A 23,072-nucleotide genomic window follows, 5' to 3' on the forward strand; every position below is an offset into this window, starting at 1 on the left:
TTGGCTTCATTAGGAAATGACCTCTCTTTTGAACTTTCACAGTTCTTCATTCCAATCTTTTCTACATTTAGAATGGCAGGACCCATGTCTTGTCATTCTTTTTATCCTAGTAGACTACCTTGTATATAAAAGGCTTTCAGTAAATTTTTACCAAATGTTTGCTGACTGTATGATGGAATGGAAAAAAAAACCTTCATATCTTCCCAGAATTTCTGACTGTTTAAAACCCATTTCAATGACCTGCTTTGCTAGAAATCTGCCACCTATAGACAGATACTACCTCTAGGTTAAATCTGTTTTAGGACTGGCTAAGAAGTTCTGAGTTACTGCAAGATGGACCCTGGAGTGGAAGTATTAAACGGAGTAAGATAACAGTGAATTTTGGAAAAGCTTTATCTCAAAGTCTGCCTGTTATGCAGTAAATCCTAGGGTGTGTCTTCTGCATTATACTTGCCTGTGAGCATTCTCCATATTTTTTATCCCAGACTTTCTTAGCTCATCTCTTCAAATCTCTATCTACACTCCCTCCCTAGGGGATTCATCCTGTGCTTTAAATATTTCTATGACACTGATGACTCCCAGACTGACACCTTCACTTGCATTCTTCTCCCTGAATGCACTCCTCCATGTCCACCTCTTACAACCGCTACCTCAGCCACTGTTGTTCAGGCCACCAGCACTTTAGAGATTGTCTCCTAACTGGTTTCCTAGTTTGATCCTTGCCTTAGCATAGCAGCTACAGTGATCCTCTTTAAGAAAGAAACCAGTACTGTGCTGCTTACAAACCTCCAACGGCTTCCAGCTACTCAAAGTCAAAGTCCTTATGCCTGCCAAGGTCTCCAGTGGTTTGTGTACCCCCACCTGTGCCCCTGTCACACCTGCTGGCCCCTTGCTATCCCTGAACAAGCCCAGCATCCCCGTTTCTTGGTGCTTTTGAACTTGCTTTTTGCTCTTCTTGGAATATCCTTCTATTTGGGGGGGTTTATTCTTCCACTTCCTTCAAGTTTTTACTGCAATATCATCTTACCAAAGAGATCTTCCTGGACCACACTTTATAAAATAGCCGCTCCATCCACTTTACCCTGCTGAATTTCAAAACGAAATTTTCATAACCTGACACATACTTATACATTCGCTCTTCTTCCCCGTTAGCTGCTAAGTGCCTTGAGGGCTGGGACCTCATCGGACTGGCTTACTGCCTTGTCTGATGTCACAACGCCTGGTGCAGAGCAGGTCTTCAATAAGCGTCGGGAGAAGGAACGTGACAGAGCTGTTACGTGCTGCTGTATTTTAAAGATCAGTGTATTTTAACTTGTCTCTTAAGAATAAAGTACATTATTATTGTACCTAATGTCCTACCTTCAAGATCTGAAAGGTATTTCTAATTGGAAGGAAAATAATCCTCGGGTATTTCAGTTGATAAAATGAATAGTGGAAGTACGGCTATTTAAAAAAAAGTTACCTAGCTTTTATTTCCCCCAGTGAATAGGGCTTTATGAACTATAAATTATTAGAGCTTAAGACAGGATACCAAGTTTTTCAGATAAAAATATCCTGAAAAATATTAATGAACATTTTCTGTCAAAAATCATCTTCTCTAAAACAATTTTTTCACTTACAGTAATAATTAAACAGTAAGTTATTGAGAACACATGTAAGGCACTCAAAACTTTTCCAGTGAATGAATGAGCAAAGATATCATTAGCTGTTAAGTGTAAGCTACAACTAATAAATATATACATGTATAGCCTGAAGAAAAAATATTTTCAACAGATCTTTGAAATAGATCTACATATCGTACTATTCATAATAGAAATATCTTACAAGAAATAACTACATATCCTACTATAAAAATACCTATTCTAGTGTACACATATACACCACACTCTATATTTCATTCTATATTTCATTCTATAGGATTATTTAGGATAGCACTGGAATTCTGCAATCCTTTTAAAAGATTCTTTGGAAGCCACGTGGCCTGAAACTGGTTTACTTGAAAGTATAGCCTGCTGGCATATTCTACCTGTGTTTCGGGAATAATGGGGCTGTCTTCAGGAGAAGATCTGAAAAAGGTGGATAAAGGTGATGACACAATGATAGGATTCGGCCTCACAAATCCACTCAGATCACAGCTGGGAATGTCATTCTCTTCTTTCTTCATGACAAGGGTATCCATCACATAAAAGACATTCCATGGAATCCACACCGTATGATACTGAGTGAGGAATGGGGATCGTTCAAATACCAAAGTTAGAGAAGCCCCACCATTTGCCAGCAAGTCAAACCTAAGAAAAAACAAGACACACTTGGTGAATAATCCTGGGTCCCATACGTCTCCCGACATTCACCTTCTTGAATTAATATGCTTTATAAAGAAAGCCAACTTTTTTTTCTTCAACTTTTACATGTAATAGTTTCAAATCTACAGCAATATTAAAAGAACTGTACAATGAACACCCACATATCCTTCACCTAGATTTACCAATTGATTCACATTTCCCCCAAATTCGCTTTAGCTATCTACCTATCTACTCCTTTTTCAGAACCATCTGCACTAAAGTTGTAGATATTAGGAAATGTTACTCCTAAATATTTTCAACATGAGTCTTGTAACTCAAAGAATATTCTCTGACAAACTGCAGCACCATTATCGTGCCTTAGAAAATGAAATAAACTTTTAAAGAACTATATGCATCTATGACCTTAAGTCTCTGACACATGTACTGTCACCGATTGCCTAAAAGTTGCTGCATTTCTAGGTCAAAAGGGGCAATAAAACATGTTGGGTGATATAAGAATGTCTAGTTTTTATATTTAAAATATTTCAAACAGAGATAGTGCTTTCGGACTAACTCACATTCCATCCTGGCGGGTGATAGTGTATCCATATTCCGGGTAATGGAAAAATGAGACATTGACTCCAATAAGTGGGGTTCCATCAGCAGTTAGTACTTGGCCTCTAATGACAGACGCAAGGCTGTGGGGAGAGCAGGAGAATTAGAATGAATGTTTCTCTTCTCAGGCCAACATTATCATGATTAAAGAGATGATTCAACCTCAGGATAAAATAACACTATCACATACACTTGTTAGTCACAGAAACCAGACCTGAAATTTCCCAGCACGATGTCCCTTTCAAAATAGTGCAATACACAGTCCCCGAGTGCCTGGTGTGTACCCCCGGTTTTAATTCGTTGCAGTCTGATTTTTGGAGCATTATCAAGACCAATAATTTAGAGCTGAATTTTTACAATCGTACACTGCACTTTTTCATAAGTCATCTATCTGGCGCTTACATGAAGAAAAGTATACTTTCCAATTAATTCTAAGGCACTCCATAAATCTGCAGGGACCAAGAAGTACAAGATTTAAGGGGGCAATAAGGAACATTTGTGCAACAACTTTTAATCAACTGCTGGGTCTAACTGCATTAATGCTGGTAAATTACTGCAGACCCAGGAGTTCTAGTGTAAATTATCTTCTTTTGCTCAGTGAGACACAAGACACCTGCTTTCACTTACTAGTTTATTTTCAGGTCATTACTGCTCTGTAAAGCACCAGTCAAACAGCTCATGCAATCTTACTGCCATGTCGTTAGCAGTTCCATTACATTAATTCATAATTTATATTATTTAGTGAGCTCAGCTAAAAAAAAAAAACCAGTGCACTTTTCTCTTGCCTTTTGGGGTCTTTTCATTGCTCCTTTTGAAAGATTTCCAACTGTGCTAACAAAACCAACTAGTTAAATGAAGATTTACTGGCTCCTTAATGGGATGTCCTGTTATGTCTCTGGTACTGAAATGGACACAGCATGTGAACTGCGTGAAAAATGCCTGAAAGGCGAAGTTTGGTGAAGAATTTGCCGAAAGAGGAAAAAAAAAGGAAGCCCTTCCCTCGAATTCACAGTCATCCGCATTTCATATAGTGTGTCTAACTGTTGACAATTCGCTACAGATCTACAGAAGGAAAAGGAGCACGAACCTCTTGTTGAAAGGACTTTCTCCAGGGATGACGTGGGTGCTCTCAGATCCTATGAGGAAGCTGATCCGGTCATAGAAGGATTTGGCAGCTTGCTGCGACGGGGATTGCAGGCTTTGGCTAATGATATCCTGAGGGTCGGGCAGCCCACGGCAGTAGGGCTGACTTTGGCAGGAGCTCTGTAAACAGCAGTCAGGATCCATGCAGTCAACGAGTCCATCTGTAGACAGAAGTGCAAACCAGTAAGAGAATGCCCCCTTTTGATGCCGGGGTGTAGAGTAAATTTTGTTGGCTGTTTTTTTCTTTCACCTCAAATGATTTGGTCCCCTTAATGGGGGTAGTTTCTGTGGGGTATCCTTTTGGGAAGCGGATGAAATAGAAATACAATACTTGTAAGTTGCTTTCCTATAGAGTAAATGTTTGGATTGGAGATGGCCGAAAAGAATCATGTATGTTGATTCTGAGAAAGAAATGCAAAATTACTGATTAGGGCTGTCTATGAGTAGCGTGAATATAGGTTAGTTTTTTAAAAAAATTTTTATCAAATGTACATCGCAGTGGTTCAACAGTCCCCCTACCCCTTGGTAACCACTAGTCACTTCCCAGGGTCTGTGAGTCTAATGCTGTTTTGTTTCTCCTGTTTTGCTATTTTTATATTCCACAAATAAATGAAATCGTATGGTATTTGTCTCTCTCTGCCTGAATACGGATTGGTTTTAAGTATAATTACTCAAGCTCTTAAGTTTTAGAGAAAATGCCCTAGTTGATGATGTGGTAAATGCATATGGGTGTGTATGGCTATGCGATAGGGACCTACAGAGGGTGAAGTTCTAAAATGTGGAATAGGGTCAGAAAATGAAAGCCCGTGAAATGAAGCCAACACAAATGCACATGAAAAGGAGATTAGCCAGCCACCTTTCAAGGCAATGGCTTTCCCCAGGAAGGTAAAGTGCTCCAAATAAAATTAAGGCATTTCTCAAATTTGAAACAAGAGCCTGATCCCCTAGAATGCCTCCCCTAAACTGGAGGCGTTACTGTAAAATGTGGCAAATGTAAATAGGCCGTAATATTGGAAAGGGAAAGAAACGAATCACAAAAAATTGGCTTGTAGTATTGGTGGCACAAAAAGGGTAACGGATACAAAGAATTTGCTAGCCTTCTCCAGGAACCACAGAAGGAAACTACACTCAGCGGCCCGGGTATAAGTGGTTTGTTTGATACCAACCCATTAGTGAATACAAGTGTCAGCTTATGATGGCTTGATGACATTGTCCTGTAAGGTCATTTTCCACTGACCAGTAGATACATGAATTTTGATGTGTCTGGCAATTACCTTTCTCAGGATAGATTAATAAAAATGTTAGTTTCTGAAGACTTTCATGATTCTTGGGAGAACTGACAAAATAGTTTTAAAATCTTCAAACCTAAGTATCAGGTTTGGGTGTGACTGTATTATGGCAAATTCAGGTGAAAATATCCAGTTGACCTAGATATTTTGTTTACACAGTGTTTTATAAATTATATTTTTATTAAAAAACACTATTTTTCTTGCTGTTGGCCACTCTTATTAATAAAATAAAAGCTTTCCCTTTCATTATCCGACAGCAAAGCGAGACAAAATAAAATAGACTGAATGGAATCACTGTATTGTCCGGCTTAGAAGTAAGTCAACACCACTGGTAAGGAAGAAACAGGAGGTGCGGTGTTCCTGGCTCCGCGTCCTTAAGTCGTTTTGCCCACCTGAGGGGGAAGGGAGTGGACACGTGATTTCTCGAACACCCTTTTCCCCCTTCTCCGGATGACCAGCTCTAAATTTTCCTTGGGGTATCCATTCTCCCAAACTCTCAGACCAAATGCACATTCCCCTTTATGTCTGGTTACAAAATGTACCTGTGGCTTGACTTGTCTAACCGGAGGGCATTTCAGGAACTCTGTGGACAGGGTCCCTTCCCCACCCGCAGGCTCAGAGCTGCAGGGCCGCGAGTGGGGCTGCTGTGCGCACCCCGCGGCCCCGCAGGAGAGGCTGCCTGGCAGTGGAGGTAGCGCAGAGGAAGTAGAGCCCCGGGGTGGAGGGAGAAGACCGCAGGTCACAGCACATCTTGGGGGCTTTCTGCAATAAGCTGCCCTTGACCTCCTGGGCGTTTCAGTTTCAGAAGCCAAAGCAAAGGCTCCTCATTCCTGTTTGCATCGGATTTTCTCTCTCTCTAAACTCAGTGAGACTTAGTTTCTCTAGAGACAGTAACTAAAAATCTCATTATTTTCCTTGTAGTCGGGGGGAAAAAAAAGTTTAGTTAAGTAGTTACTTGAATTAAATTTATGGTGTTGGACTCATTTTACAACAATGTTTTAAGTTTTTTTGTTACAATTTCTATACACATGGAAATGTAGGAGTCAGGATTTCTAATAGGCAGATCTTATCACAGATTGTTTCCTTGTGATAGTTACAATTTCATGTAGATGTCCATTTTGTTAAAAATGTGTTAATTATTTGAAATCGCATATTTATTTCTGATGAATATTTAAAATCATGTTTGAGGACAAGCAAATGAAACTGAGCTTTGAAATTTCATATAAACTTATCAAAATATTACTTTCTTAGCCAAAAGACCACGAAGATGAAAAATGTCTAAATCTTTCTCAAAATTTCTAGTGAAGAAAGATGAAACTATGCTACAGGCTTATTTTTCATGAAGATATAATAAGGGAGTACATTGCAGTTTTCCTCTATTTCTCTCAAAGAAATAAAAGCATAGTTATTAAGACTCAGATTTCTAAAGTAGTAGACTATTGAACTATTGCCCCAATATCATTTCTGGCTTCAAACACAAATACCTTTTCAGTAACAATTCATGATCCTATGTTGAGACTTTATGAGGAATCTTTAATACATGTGTTATATATTTAAGAATTCTTACTCTGTGGATTTACAACGGGTGTGCAAAGGCTTAGAAGTTTCCCCTTATATTCATTCTTTAACGTAAGTACAGACTACTTAATAAAGAAAATACTTCCACTATTATGTTATCTCCATTAATCTGGTAAATTAAGGGTTAAATGCTCCTCGCCCTCTTCCCCTCCCCTACAACACTCCCACAGTGTCTCCCTTTAGGCACTATGTGGTGCAGGTGCCAAAGAGGAATGTTCCGAGTTAGTCATTCATCTTTGTTAGTTTATAAAAAGCAAACGTACATCTGGCATGTAGTCTGCAGGTCATAAAACTGCACGAGATTGACACTTTCTGAACTAATCAGTTGGAAATGCATTTTTACAAGCCTCTCTGCTAACATCCATCAGAGAAAGAATCTCATTTTCAACAGCCAAGATGCAGGGACAAACTGTTTGTTATTTTTCTGCCGAGTTTATCAGTAACTTGCCCAAGCAAATGACGGACGGTTATGAATCTGGCTCTCGATAACCTGAGAACACATTTTTCATTCTTTGTCTGTACTTATACAACTAGGACAAGCTAGTACAACTAAGTTAATTACCCACTTGCCCAAATGTATACTGTTTCTAGTAAAACTGTCTTCGTGGAATAGTTTTCTCAAAATCACTGAGATTCTGTTTCAGTCTCAGGAATATTAGGTCAGCCTAAATTTATATTGGCGTAGAAGCCATATCTAATAGAATTGATCACAAACAATCTAAAGAAAATCAGAAATGTTCAAAACCCTCTGAGTAACAACTTCACGGATCAGTTAAGAGCCTTTTTTTTCCTTCAGTTTGGGCTTTTTGATGTAAGTAATACTTTGATGTAAAGTAGATAATACAGTTTATGCTTCCTTCCACTCACTTCTCAACATTTCTGCTCTAGTTATCATTTTAAAACATGTTCTCATCCTGCCTCAGGCTTTCATTGCGCTTTTACAGTTTGGCAAACTTATTTTCGTAAAGGGCCTGAATGCTATTCTTGTCCCCTCTTCTCTCTGCACCTAAATCAATTACCATTCCTTCTTTTCTTTACCCCAAGTATGTGTCGAATCAGTCTATCTCTTCCCATTGTACGGAAACTACCCTTCCGGCCACCATGGTCATTTCTTGACAAGATCAGCAACAACAGCTCCGTGTCCCCGGTTCTGGTCTGGTCCCACCTATTCGTCCTCCACACTTTTGTCAGTGAGGTCTCCGTGGAAATTCAATTTGATCATTCATTTCTCTGGCTAAAATGCTGCCTTTACAGGGTCCCTGCTGCCTTCTGAGTCGTTAGAACTCCTTACCATGGCTTTCAAGACCTTTATGATTATTATTCCCTCTGCCTGGAAACCTCTAACTGGCTCCCTGACTCCTTCCTCCCCATTCCTTCAGCAGGCAGCTCAGACTATGGTCTCATGAAGCCCCCGGAGGGCTACTAGCTCACTGCCGTATCCCCAGCACCTGGCATACTTCTTGGCAGGAAATTGGCATGCAGTATATTCACTGAAGGAAGGAAAGAAAGGATTCAGTTCTTAGAGACTGTGATGCCCTAAAAGCGCAGGCAAGACCCTCCCTGTCATCAGCCTTTATCACCCTTTTCCCACCCTCAGATGCCACCTAGACCTTGAATTCTTGTTTCTTTTTTATTCCAACAGGCATTTAAAAATGTTTTTGATTAACTGGACATGTAAGCAATTCACACAATTATAAAAAGTATTAGAAGAATTACATGAAACAGTACACATAAATCTTACAAAAGGGGAAGATTCTATTTATCCACGCAGATACACAGCCCAGAATCTATCAATGTCAAGATAAAACCTCATGCACATTTACCTCCCATCAACTTACACTTCTGCATGACGAAGGGCACCATAAACAAAGTTAAAAGATAAGCAAAAACCTGGGATAAAATATCTGCAACACACCTAAGAAAGAATTAATACACAGATGATTCGCAGAAGCCCTAAAATTTAAAAAGGAAAGCTCAAGCGAATCAATAGGAAAAACGGGCTAGAGAAATAAATAAGCAATTATCAAAAGAAGAAATACAAATGGTCAAGAAACATATATAAAGATCATCAATCTAACTAGTAATTAGAGAAATGCAAATTAAAACAATAAAATAGGAGTCATTTTCACCTGTCAGGCGAAATTCATATTTTTCATTTTGTCGGACAATTTTATGTATAATGATTATGTGCAGACTATGAACATGGGGGAAATAAACCCTCTCATAGTGATGAAGGATATAGTGATGAAATCTACTTGCAAGGCAGTTTGGCAGTAGCTATCAAAATTAAAAATTAAAATACCCCTTGACCCAGCAGTTTTTCTGAAAACCTGTCTAAAAGAGGGATTTGTACATTTACACAAAGATTTATATACAGGTACACATGTGCGCACGCATACACACACACACAGATTCACTATAGATCTGCTTTTATACTAAAAGCAAAAACAAATATTATTAATGCACTAGTGGTAAAATTAATTAGTACATTTGTATTTCCATTATAAAGAATGAGACAGGCTTATGTATATGGGCATGAAAAATATCTCTTAGATATACTCTTTGGAAGAATCAAATTTAGAACAGCATCCCATTTAAATTTAAAAAGATAAATATGCATACAAATTCACTGAAGGAGGCATAGAAATCTGCACACCAGGCTATTGATAACGGGTAACTCTTTGGACAATGAAAATGTAATATTTGCACGGCAGCGACTGATCATAACATTCACCATTCATGCCAAGGTCCTTAAGGTGGAGATACGTGTGACAAAGAGCCCCATTTTTGAAAGGGTCTGTGCAATGCCCATTTATACATCCAGGAGCTTGAAGAGGCAGCTAATGGCAATGGGTAAAAATATAGGGGGCTTTAAGTTCTAGCCTGTGTGGCTCTGATTTTTCTCTTTCATCTAAAAATAGTGGTAAAACCCCTTGTTTCCCATGGACTGTTGAGAAGCTACTGGGGTCCTTTGCTTCGAAGAGCACAAGCTGGAATTCTCTTAAATAGGGGTTTACGATGCTCTGACAATTCGGTGGATGACAAAAGGCTTCAGACTAATCTGAACCTCTTCCCCAAAGCAGGACCCAATAGAGTTTTTCAAATTTATAGTAATTTCCCCTACTTCAAATCATCATCTACCAGGAAAATATATTTTAATGCTCTAAGACTTTGAGTGCCATTCCGTGTTTTGACATCTGGATTCTTTTTGGGAAGCACTTAAGGTCTCTTACTATTTTCTTTCTCCTTTTTTTTAAACCCATTTCTCCTTCTCTTCCCAGTTCTGTTACCATTTGATTTTTATTTCTTAAGTATGTTTTTGGAGAACATGATAGTCTCTTCTTCCTGCTAGAACTTTACAAAAATCTGTTTTCACATTCCCTTACTTTCATATGGTTGTCTCCAAGCTCAGACGGCCTCTATCCATTCATCACACCCATTCTGATGCTTACATTAAAACTGAATTCATTTTTTTCCACTCTTAGCATCTTCCTACTTCTTTTTTTTGTTTTGTTCTGTTTTCAGTTTGGAGCACTTCATTTGTAGTCTTTTCCTTTCTCATTACTGTTTTTGTCTTCCTAAATAACCTCAACTGAATTATGCTTTCTCCCCTACTACCATCCTCCACACACTTAAATAAAAAAAGACTTGTTTTAGGTATGTCTTCCTCATGTACCTCCACAAAGTAGCAATTTTGAAGGACAAAGAATGACTCTCTACTTACAGGTCAGACGCAATGACTCCTGGCAGAATTTATGGTTTGTCATTCTAGCATTCTTGCACCAATTTAGTATGAAGCTTTAAGCCATTTTTGTGCCCTCAACCATCCAATCCCCAGGAGAATCCCATGCCTCAGGTACCCACAGAGGAGCTGTCCACTGGAGGACCAGGCAGGGCAATAAGATGTCAAGGGTCACTGTCCTAATCCCTGCTCCAGATCACGCAGCATTTAACAAGTGAGTTCTGGGATCGGTATGAGAAATGGCTCATTCCATAAGTGAAGTAAGCCAGGTGGAGGAATACCATACTTCACTTATTTGTGGAATATAAAAACAAAACAAAATGAACAAAATAGCAGTAGACTCACAGAGGCGACTGGTGGTTACCATGGGGGAGGTGTTGTGGTGGGTAGGTACGCAGGGGGAAGCGGATAAAGAGGCACAAAAATTCTCAATCATAATATAAGTTGGCCACAGGGATGGAGAATATGGTCAGTGATTCTATAACATCTTCCTATGTTGACGGAGAGTGACTGCACTCGAGCGGGTGAGGATTTAATAATGTGAGTAACTGGTGAGGCACTGTGCTGTGTAGACTTGATTGACTAGAAGATTGTCTATCAACAATACTTCAATAATAATAATAAAAAAGAAATGGCTCAATCCAGAGGAAGGCTGACTTTGTAGATAAAGATGGAGTCAAAGAAGAAATATTTAAAGCCCTGTCTAGGCATGTACAGTTGATCATTTGCTCTGAAAGATTTCTCTACTGCGACAGGATGTCTGGTAGTTGCTTCCAAAGTGTCCACATGCCCTGCTTGGAGACGTCATCCATAGTTATCTCGTCCAGTGGCCTTCCGTCTCTGACTTCCACTGTGTGATTTAAAAATCTCCTATTCCATTGCCTGCCTTTGTCCAAATGATCTACTCCACCGGCCTCTGTTTGATACCTGGAGCTACATTTGTGAATTCCACTGTGTGATTTAAAAATCTCCTATTCCATTGCCTGCCTTTGTCCAAATGATCTACTCCACCGGCCTCTGTTTGATACCTGGAGCTACATTTGTGAAGCAGACGGTTCAGAAGGTACCTTGTTGATTCCAAGCATGGTGGGGATCTTTGCCAGGGCCTTTCCTGTGGGCAAAAGATTGCCCTTGGTTCTGAAAAGCTAAGGAGACCCTGGGTACGTGACAGCTGTTATTTGAGCCTGAAAGAAATAAGGTCCAACTGAACAGTACGCCTGTGTAGGTGTTAAGAGAGTATGGAAATGAAGTCCTCCAACCTATTTGATTGGTGGTTCATTCCTCATAAAGAATTCTCCCTAGGCTTGCTTTTCCCTGGTCATTTCAGAGGCACGAGGAAAGTGGGACTCCATAGGCACAGAGGGACGTGAGACCCTGATTTTTATTTTATTTTTTTAGGGTATCAGTGATATACAATCTTACTATGTTGGTTTCAAATACACAACACTGTGGTTCAACAGTTACCCATATTATCAAATCCTCACCCCCTCCCAGTGCGGAGACCCAGATTTTGAGGATTTTTACGCTTAGACAGTGGAATGGGCAGGAAAGTATGTTTTAGAGGGAAAGGAAGAGCTTGGTCTAGGAAAAAAATATTTATTTCCACATATGTAGCTGCCCTTTCTGAAATTTTAAATGTATCTTAAGTTCTCGGGTAGTAAGCAACTTTGTTGTTTGTTTTGTTCTTGCAAAGATTCCTACACAGTTGCTAAGACCTGACTAGTAGCTATTTACATGATGTGTTTAATTTCTGGTAAGAGCCAAAACCAACCTCTTCATCCTCTCTTTCTCCTTGCTCTTCATGTGTGAAGAATTTAATGTGTTAAGTTCTTAATTTGTCCTTCAATCAAATTACTTGGCTACCTTCTGGGTGATTCATGATTTTGACCCCAAACTTAGTTTCGACAAAGGCAGTACAAGTTACCATATGTCATAAAATGTCAGGTGCAGTCCTCACTCTCAATGTTCTGTTCTCCTGTTCCCATATAATGAAAACGATATCCTTAATGGCCAGGTTTTGTGCCTTGATTTGGGGCTCGGGGTAGAAAATACCGTATCTACAAACAGAGCTCAGGCCTAAGCTCCAAGAACCCTCTAGTTTTGGTTATAAGACACGCAGGTTACAATCTCAGGGTATAATATAAAGCCGGCACTGAGATGCCTTCTCAGAAGATCAACAAAATTAGGTTAGGGACAGGAATACAAATTACAGGAGATACGGAGGGAGTCCACAGGGTGTCTTCTATCAGCTCAGATTCCCCCTCAGGGAGGGAAGCCTAAAGATAGCACAGTTTCATGCTAATAAGAATAAACAAAGGGGGAATGAGGCCAATTCACAGTTGATAAATTTTGAGGAAAGGCAAAAATCTCCTTAGCTGATAACAATACTGAAGAGTTGATTAGCCCCTAAATTACTCTGCCCTGTCTCTGCAGACGTGGCCCTGCCGTTTGCTTTCCTGGGAGAGAGTCTGTACCCGCTCCATGTAATCTCCCTCCCGAAGACAAAAGCTGAAGTACAAGATGGAGGAGGAGGAGAAGCCCTTTCCTCCCCAGGCAACAGAAAAGCAAGGGGTGGGCTTCTTGGGGGAAGGTAACGGAAGGTGCCATCTGGGCTGTGGTCCAGAGAGGACCCGGGCTGCCGTTTCTCTCAGGCGCAACGCTGAGAGAAGTTGAGGGGGACAGAGTGATATCACGCAGGGAGTGCGTGGCGGGCCGAGGCCCACCTAGGTCTGCGAGGAGCAGACAGGGAAGGAGGCATGAGCTCAGCATTCTGAGGCCCAATTGTCTTGAGAGATTGAAAGAAAATAGGGAAAACCGAGTAGTTTGCTAGACATGGAACTGGAGAACAGCAGCTGCTTGTCAGGAAGATGGGACGCAAACGGCATTTCGGTTTGCGAATTACTGCGGGCCTGGGCTAGCATGCGTGTGCGTGCATATGCGTGCATGTGTGTGCATACATGTATGTGTGTGTGCATGTGTGTGTGTACCCGGGGAATGGGGCGGTTGGGGGCTGGTTCTGGCCACTCTGCTTCCTAGAGAGTAGCAATCAGGTCCCCTCTAGTGGAAATGAAAAGGCCATCCAATCCTCTCTGACAACCTTCTCTGAAGGGCAGCTTGTCAAGATGGGCAGTTTGGAAGCAAAAAAGGGGAAACTGGAAAATAAGAGCTGCAACTTAAAACATACTGTGTGCCTGGCCGTACGCCGACTACTATGTACACAATTCCTCACTTGATCCTTTCCAAAACTGTTTTATTCCTACTTTATAGATGAAGCAACTGACATTTAAGGAGACCAGAGTCTTGTGAAAGGTCACATCTGCCTGGGGAGGTGGCGTGGAGATGTGTCTGCCTCCCAGATCTGCACTCTTACCAACACTGTATTGCCCATGTGGACATTCCCAAAGGAGCAGGTGGAATGAAGGAGGGGATAGGAAGTGCATCCTTATCCACAGAGCAAGGGACCGCAGAGGTGCAGATGGGGACCAAATGCTTCTCTAAAAACTCAGTCCCAAAGGCCCGCTGAGACCGGCCAGCTGTCAGGGACAAGTTCTCCATCACTGGGGAAGTAGTCACCACCTCTCACTCTCTATTCTCTGCGATTAAAATACTGTGGCATGGAGGCACATGACAGGGAAACAACAATTCCTTGGCTGAGGTCACAATCTTTTTCACAGGGTGTGAAGTTCATGCTAAGACGACACTGGACGTACAGCTTCAAGGAGACTGTTCTCTGTTCCTGTTTTATTTTTCCTACCCATGCCTTTCAACAGAAGAGCTTGGAAAATGCCTCGCATCTTCTGGAATTTACTTTAGCTTAGTTATTCACCTCCTGCTGTAGAGGTCCCAATTCACAGGCCCTAAGTACTGTGGTGGCGGGGAATGGAGAACAATGTACATTATACAGCAGACTTTTTCCCTGAATGAGGATAGTCTTGCATTGGTTTCAGGAAAATACGGAGCAAAACCACTCTATCAGCAGTCATATGTTTTCCAGTCTCATCTATGGGGATCAGACCTTTTTTGGCGACAGATAACTATGCTCTCACTGTGACCTGTCCACCTGTGCTCTGGCGCATGCCTGCCCTCACGCTATGCATTTCTCACCTCCTTCGTTGTCCTTGCTGTCCGTGCAGAGGGTCTCCATGGCCACGTCGCATCCTGCCCCTCTCCACCCGGGCTGGCAAACACAATGCCAGCCGTTCTGGTCCAGTGTACATCTTCCATTGCTATTGCACAGACCGGGACAACCCTCTGTCAAAGGAGACAAAGAAGGAAAACACGAGTGATTTCAGTATTGAAAGTTTTTGCACCTAAAATAAACAGATAAGGGACACTGAGTGGGAACAGGCCTTAAGAAACAGCACAAATACTGTAATTGCACATGGATAGAAACAGCAACATTATCTAAGGAATCTAATTCTTAACCAAGTGGCATCTTTGATTGGCCTGACCCTTGAGACACCACTTACCTGTGCAGGACAGAAATATATGCAACGATCCACTAAAGTAGCTGCAGGCCAGACAAAATTAACTTAAATTTTTTTCCTTCAGCAAAGCAACAAGGTTGATCATATAGTGTGTTAAAGCATCTCGACAAGATAATTTCAGAATCCCTAGCATAGATTCTTAATCTGCTGTAAACATTACTGGCCACTCATCGGGACATGCCTGCGTAAAGCACCTTGTTGCTTTAAAAAATTCCCTCTAAATTCAAAAGTGTGAACGTGGGGATGAGATTATGAATGATGTTAAAAAGAGAACATTAATTTTATCTGGCCCCAGAGTTGCCGTACATTCATGTGAAATTACAGTGCATTAAATAATTGCACAAAGTATAGGCCGGTATTAATGACTATACTTTATGCCAAGAGTACATTCCTTTTCACAGAATAAGCAAAGCCCAGGTAATCGTGAAGCAGCTTAGCATCTATTCTAACAAACATTAGGATTCAGGCTGCATACGGATGGGACAGGACCGACAGGATTTCCAACTAAATAAATGTAAGAGCTGTGCATATTTGATTACTTAGGACGGACAAAATGAAATACCATAAGGACCACAATAAAACATTGATAGACTGAACAAAAACACGGTAGTGACGTGCTTCAAGACAGATAGCGGAAGAGTGATATTTTGTGACAATCTCCCTAAGGCTTTTATGCTGTTACCTTTATATCCTATCTTGTCTGCTTTTATGGGCAAGGAGGGAAAATTTGGGAAACAATTAAAATAATTTAATATATCCAAAATCTATAATTGTTTCAGTCTAACATGACATTAAAAAAAAAAAGCAATTTTTGCCGATTCCTATTGACATCTGGCATGCAGCCAACGCGATCTGTTTATGAGGATGATGCTTAGGTAGATCTGATCTTGCCTATGACTGTGATATGGCACTGACAGAAACAAGGATATAAATGCCCTAAAATTGTTCAAGAATAATAGGCTGTTCATCAGATCTCTTTGGGCCGACTTATTTATAGTTCAATATAGAGGACATAGTAGTAAAAATACTTGCCACAGCAAAGGAAATTTGCTATACAGCTGATAATTAGAATGCTACTCTTGTCTCACTGATAACATCTAAGGGCATAAGCTCTTTAAAGATGTTTATTTTTAAGTCTGCATTAAAAGAATTCCTCATATATTGGCTCCCCCTCCTCCACTGTGGAACTTGAAATGGAAATGCCTCAAAGAGATGTTCTGTCTCTTAAGGTTAGAGTGAACAGAAAGAGGACTATTTTGACAGTCTCTTGTGGCACGGTATAATGAAATTATGCTGATGGGTACCATCAGGGCAGGATAAGATTTATTTTGCTTCTTTTCTTTCAGACAATTACCGTCTGTATTTATGGGTTTTCAATATATGCAAGGTGAATTCTCCTTATGGATGTTTCTGTTTTGTTTTGAACGGGAAAGAACGACTTAATTGTCCCACTGACAAAGAGGTGCAGCAGCTGGCTGCATGCACACAGTTATTATAGGAAAGCCTGGATATTGCCATGAATATTTCCATATTCTAATGAAAAGCACAAACAAGGAATAGAAAATAGGTAATCTGAGGAGAAAGGGACAGGGAATTTTCTCTTCTGAAGAAATATTTCCCACCTATTGCTACAATAACTGAAGACATGAGAATCTGCTGTTTTCTGCTGAGCTGTGTTATCAGTTGTTTTACAGAATGTACAGTATTTTGTAGTTTTTTGGAAAATAACAAAACATGAAGGATGATTTCACATGTATTCTAAAACATTTTGAAAAAGCCAAAGAAGTTTCCATATGAGGATAAATGAGATGTCTCTCAACAGACGTTATATAACGGAATCTTCTTTAGATTGACAATTTCTTATTCTGTGCTAAGGGAGTGAGCATTTGTGATTGTTTAATTTAGAATTTAAAGCTCATTGGCTGAATTGCCAATAATAAAGATCTTAAAGCAAAAAAAAAAAAGGCCATAAACAAAAAACAGCAAATGTACTGTTATCTTCAGTTTTTGGTTTCAGTGCAAACTAATGTTTTTACATAAGAATGAAATCTGTGATAGCCCAAAATTATAAAAATGAGACACAGACACTGAAGTCTCAATACTTTAAATCCAAGGCATTTCACATAATGTAAGCCTGATTGATAATTCACAAAGATATGCATGAAAAACAGTCTATTTTCATACCTAGTACAATCTGATACATAGTTATATATAGATACATATGTAGATGTGTCAACAAAAAGCAAGTATACAGTACCTTTAACTATCTTATCCAAATAGTGAGCTTGAGAAATTAAAAAGGAGAAAGAACAGACAGACATTTCAGAGGTGTCACATGAGACAAGGAAATTTTCAGAATTTACATGCAAATTGAGAAGCTGCAGCTGACATAAGACTCACATCACACGACAGAGATGCACTTATCTTCTGAAAATGCAATATATTCACATTTTAGCAAATGTAGTCATGAGTCCAAGAGCTGCTCAGCATTCCCAAGAAAACTAAGCAGACAAACCAACAGTGATTGCCACGGATTGTGTTATATACCCACCCGGATTCTTCTTGAGATTATACTTTAATAGCTAAGGAGAACACACGGAATCATTTCTAGATTACTAAAGAATGTTGCAAATCTACAACTATGGGGTTTACAAATAATAAACTTTTTTGGGGGAAGATGGTGAGAAAATAATATTTTTTTTAAAGTTCATTCCAAAAGAGACAACACAGAAGTCCTAGAGGAACTGTTTTACGTCTGTTTCAACGCTGTCTTTCTTCAACCTGCTTCCTTCACCTTCTCTTTTGAGGTACTTCCGTATTTACAAATTATCAAAGCATAATGGCTAATAAATCAGCACACACAAAAAACTGAGAATTCTTGAGCAAATGGAGTGAATTTAATATATTATAAGAAAGGCAAGTGTTAAGTTCTGTAGCCAGTGATTCCCCATTAGCCTTTGACTACCTGTCAGATGCACAAGCACGCATCTCTCACGCACGTAGTCCCTCAGGAAAAAGGACTCTTCTAAGATCCTGTGTCTTTTCAGGATTCACACCGGACTAGGCTCAGTTTCTCAGGAAACTTTTGTAGGACAGTTAGGATTAAGCCTGAGCTCTCTATGGTACCTGTCCATTTAATCTTCCATGAGGTTACAATTAAGCTCACCTCTCCTCTTGAACAGAGGCATAAATGCCTCCTTTCGCTCAATGTAGAGACGTAATATATTCTTAATAAGCCTCAGACCGTCTTGCTTTGTCAAAATTCATACATCTTTAATGATCTCAAATTGCTTTTCAAAATGCTTATGTTGATTATTTTTCATCACTGACACATGTAAGTGGTAGCAGAACTCTTAACAGAATGATTTAATCTATAGCTTTCGGTTGAGCCACTCAAGTCTGGTAGGTTTGTCGCGTGTGTAAACAAAACTGTAAGTGGTTTTGACACATCTGTATTGTGTATGTAAAAGGATTCTTCACTCTGCCACAGGAGTCCATTAGAGGCTTCTGAACTGCCTTAAAAAATAAGTGTGTTTATAGCTAACTGACGATAAATTATGGGGGAAATTAGGGGGGAGGCAGCAGCAGTGATAGGCACTACTTGGAAATTATAATTCAATAAAAATAATTCTGTTTTCAAACATTAAAATAAACATGTATGGCTGTATATCACTTATATCATTTCTTAATAAATCCTTCTAAATTATATAATCTACTAGAGCCCCATAAAATAGCTCAATCAATGATTTGAACATTAGGTACCAGAATCTCTGATTCACAGAGGGTAGTATTTCTGAGAGAATTCTCAGTTTATAAAAACTAGTAACACCTGATACAGGTGGAGAGCAAGCTATCTGCTTTTACATCAGGTCCTTTTCAGGTAACACACCCAAAATAAGGAATGCACTTAATTCTAATCTGGGCCACTAATTTTAAAGGAGGATTAAATTATTAGTCCAGCCAATCCCCTTATTTTCACTAGCAATCAATTATGCAAAACAGTAGGTTGATTACAGGTAAAAGTGGGTTTGTCACTGGATCCAGAGGACATCCAATGTGGAGAAATTAAAAATACATTTAAAATATAGAGCAGGTCAAATTGAGGTAACAGTTTAAATATCTAAAATGTTTAACACAAATTTTGCAAAAAGTTAAAACCAACTGTAAGAAAAATACCTGTATTAAGAAAATGATACTAAGACTTGTCATTTGCATTTTATATCAGAGAGACTAATTGTGAGGCTGATAGCTTAAAAGCTAAGAGAAAAAGGGGGAAAAAAGGTGCCACCTATATTTTAGCCTCACTGAGTCAAATTTCTGACAATACCACAAAACCTGGGTCTCAATAATGAAGAAGGTAGAAGGAGATGTCCATCTGTGAGGATCAAATCATTATTACAAATAATAATTCCAACAATAAAAACATCATTATTTAAGCCACTACAGGAAATCATCAGAAAAATGCAGGCAGGTCCTAAGAAGCCATTAGAAACAGTAATTGTAAACACAATACAGTGTATTTGAAAATTAATACATCTAACAATTGCCGAAATGTACATGAAGTCACAGAAATAATCACTTTGAAAACTGAGGGTGACATTCTGACACAAAAGGAGACTCATTTCTGTTAGACCTACCAAGTTTTACATTTGTGTTAGAGAATAAAAATCTTATAAAAAAATGAGTGCTAGACATGTAAAATGGAGCCCTATAAAAACCTATTCTGCTGTAAAATGTTGGATTCATAAAACACTTTCCCTGGAGGTTCAATTATTTATCTTTTCAGAAGACCTGTGGGGAACATTGGGGATATTACCATCCATATCCCTGTAAGATGGTGATTCTTAATTTTTTAAGGGTTATCAGATCTCTAAGAAAAGTGGTGAGAGTTATGGATTCTCTCCCCGGAAAAATGTACACATGCTCACAAATACAAACTGCTGCCTGGGATTTCAGCTGTTCGCTCAGCTCTGGTTCTGAGGCCTGCTGACGATGAGCACCTGGCTGATGTATTATTGAGCCTCCAAATTCCAGCTCTGGCTCAGATCTCTTTCTCCCGGTTCGGAACAATCCAGGGGGCACACAGGAAGTCCTCTGGTGCCTGCCCTGCCCCCTGAGATGCTCCTGGAGGCTTGCTTTGAGCCAGATACTGCTCTAAGGGCTTTTATATCATCCTCTCCTTTACTCTTCATGACAGTGCTGTGATGGAAATACGGCTGATACGCTAAATACTGATGAAGAACCGAGAAGAGGGAGAGGCAATCTGTGCAACGTCACAGGCTAGCCATGCGGGCTGTCTGGTTTCAGAGCATGCTCTTAATAACCACTATGCCATAGTGCCATTCCTGGAGATTTAGAAAAAAAAAACAAATTCCTTTTCAGTTGAAGAAATGGATGAAAGGTGCTCAGAGGTGCTCTATAATCATTCCGGATCTAACGTGAAAATTTAAGCAGGTATTTCTTTCCCCAAAGGTTTAGGGTGGCCCCACCAACTTTGAGATGTCTTCTACGAGGCTTCCTTGGCGAAGTGCCGGCGGATCTAACTCCATGGCAGAATGCAGGGGCAAGTCTTTTAAATGCCAGGCTAATTCCTAGCCCTCATGGTCTCCTTTTCATAATACATTCAGATACACAGTCTGCTCTGGAGTATCACAGATGAAACCACTGCTCAGGTTTCACACCCATGCACTGGAAGTGCTTGGCCCACCTGCTGGTTCGGGTGGGCACGGCCTCGGTGAAATGTGAGAAGTGGGCGAAAGGTTCGACTCATTGGAAATATTTCTGACAGGTGATTAGCCCATAAACCTTCAGTGTTACCCAAGCAAAAAGACTAGTATGAGTCCTTTTTACACATTCCCCTCTAGGTGCTTTTTTTAAAATTAAGGTATCATTGATATATACTCTTATGAAGGTTTCACAAGAAAAACAACATGGTTATTACATTCACCCTTATTATTAGGTGCTTCCTTTTAAAAAGAGTTATTTTTCTTTCCAAGGCCCCTATTTACCATATTTCTCTCTAGCGTTTTGGGGAAGATGGGTGGAGATGGACACAAAATGATTGGCTCTTATTACTCCTTAGTAATGGGACTGGATTCCCAGGCCCCTTAGGAGGGCTGTTTGCTCATAATATATTGTTGTCCCATTTGTAGTTCCTAACATGTAGCGTAGGGAGGTACAGCATCTTTTTGGAAATTCTGCCTACACGTTGCTGCCTCAACGGCAGACCTACCAAAATTATGGGCAGCCCTTGTTCCTCCATTTCCTCTAATTAGTCTTCCTCACCCTACGCCCCAACCCAAATATGTCCCATGGATGAAGTCTAGGGGTACAAAGAACGCGGATAAACGTGAAAGAAGAGAGGCATGTGATCAGTTAAGACATTCCGTGAAAACCCAAAGCTTTCATGATATATAGACACATGTCTGTAAATCTTCTCCATTGGAAATGTAAACTGCATGTCATGCTAGTCACGGCATTCCCATTGCTTGGCTCTTAATATCTTCCAAATAAAATGATTAAATGTACTTATTCTGGTGGTCCTGTATGTCCTCTGTGTCTGCAGCCTTTGCAGAAATTCTGTGAATAATACAGAGGCGGCCTTTTGAGAAAGAAGCATCTGGGAGCAATACCCCATCCACAACATCCTTCCCCTGTCGTCCACCCGTCTGCTCCTCGCTGCACGCGTCTATCCTAACTACACTCAGTAGTATTAGCAACGACCACCATTTCCTAGGTGTTACTCTGTGCTGAGGACCATGCTGTGCATTTTACATGAATTCGCTGGTTTCACCTCCACCACCCTACAGAGGTGATAGGTACTTTTATCATCTTCCCTATTTCACAAATGAAGAAACGGAGAGAGGCGCAGGAAATTAAGTCAAAAGGGTCAAAGGTCCCAAGGTCAAATGCTAGCAAGTAGCAAAACCAAAATTCCAACCAGGTAGTCGGAGGCCAGACTAGGAGCCTCATCTGTTACTGGATTTGGTCAATGAGTTTACGTGAATGAAGAAATCAGACGGGAAAAGGTGAGAATCCTGATCCAACTCCGACCACAGAAGGAAGTGAGCCTGAAAACCCAAGCAGACCCGAAGCATGAATCTGCTGGCACAGCCTCAGAAGCCACAGTGCCTTCTGTAGACTAAAAAAAAGCTGTATGGTAAGAATGGCTGTTACTTACTCTAAAACCCCAAGGTTTGGAAAACCAATTGGCAAGATATTTAAACCTGAGGGACAAAACCAGGAAAAACGAAGACAAGTGAATTTGCAATATCAAAGAAGCATTTGAGTTGATGTATAAATGCTGTGCAAGAAGATACCTTCTCGGTAGGGGCCCCAAAGAGCCGCTCATTTAAAAAGAGGTCAAAGGAAGATACGCACCTGTGTTGGAAGGAACTGGGATCTCTGGAGGTCTATATGGAGTAGGATTACTTTCTCATTTGCTTTCCTCTTACTGTCAAATGGATTCTTAACAACCCAAGGAAGAAACGAAGGCGAACCCAGCTGGTTATATACACATTAGGCAGCTCACAGGGAAAAATACAAATATTGTGCCTGTGTATACATAGTTGCTGATGTATATAGTTACCAACTATGCACATTATTTGTGCTGTCAACAACGTGCTTCGTTGGAGCACATTAAATAAAGTATTTTCATGGGGCTACTGAATTGACTCCTGGGGAGAGCCTAGACGTAGGCAAATAACACAGAATCCAGAGCGCTGGAAATATTTCTCAGTTTAATTACAACAATAACGTCTTAGCCCATCTTCAAAAGAGGATTAATTCGATCAAATGAGTACCTAATAAAATACATACATAGTCTTCACTATGGTGATCACTGCAAAGCCCTCGGAGTCAAGGACAAATTTTCATTTAGCACTGTGTGTTTCATAACACTCTGTAACAGGGACTTAGAAAGTGATTTACATTAGTA

At 40.1% G+C, this 23,072-nt stretch overlaps 1 protein-coding gene across 4 annotated transcripts in view; it reads right to left on the reverse strand.

The window, feature by feature from the left end:
- Window positions 1-23,072, reverse strand: part of TENM3 (teneurin transmembrane protein 3) — a 2,338,142-nt gene that overhangs the window by 57,490 nt on the left and 2,257,580 nt on the right. For all 4 annotated transcript variants that reach the window (XM_073219194.1, XM_073219195.1, XM_073219196.1 and 1 more), the window contains 6 exons: window positions 17,394-17,420; window positions 15,819-15,836; window positions 14,754-14,900; window positions 3,985-4,201; window positions 2,861-2,980; window positions 2,027-2,288 (listed from right to left, as the gene is read on the reverse strand). In XM_073219194.1, coding sequence (XP_073075295.1) covers window positions 2,027-2,288; window positions 2,861-2,980; window positions 3,985-4,201; window positions 14,754-14,900; window positions 15,819-15,836; window positions 17,394-17,420 — 791 coding nt within the window. The remainder of the gene's footprint in view (window positions 1-2,026; window positions 2,289-2,860; window positions 2,981-3,984; window positions 4,202-14,753; window positions 14,901-15,818; window positions 15,837-17,393; window positions 17,421-23,072) is intronic.

Source organism: Manis javanica, chromosome 12 (genome assembly GCF_040802235.1).
Source record: "Manis javanica isolate MJ-LG chromosome 12, MJ_LKY, whole genome shotgun sequence".
Classification (NCBI taxonomy): domain Eukaryota; kingdom Metazoa; phylum Chordata; class Mammalia; order Pholidota; family Manidae; genus Manis; species Manis javanica.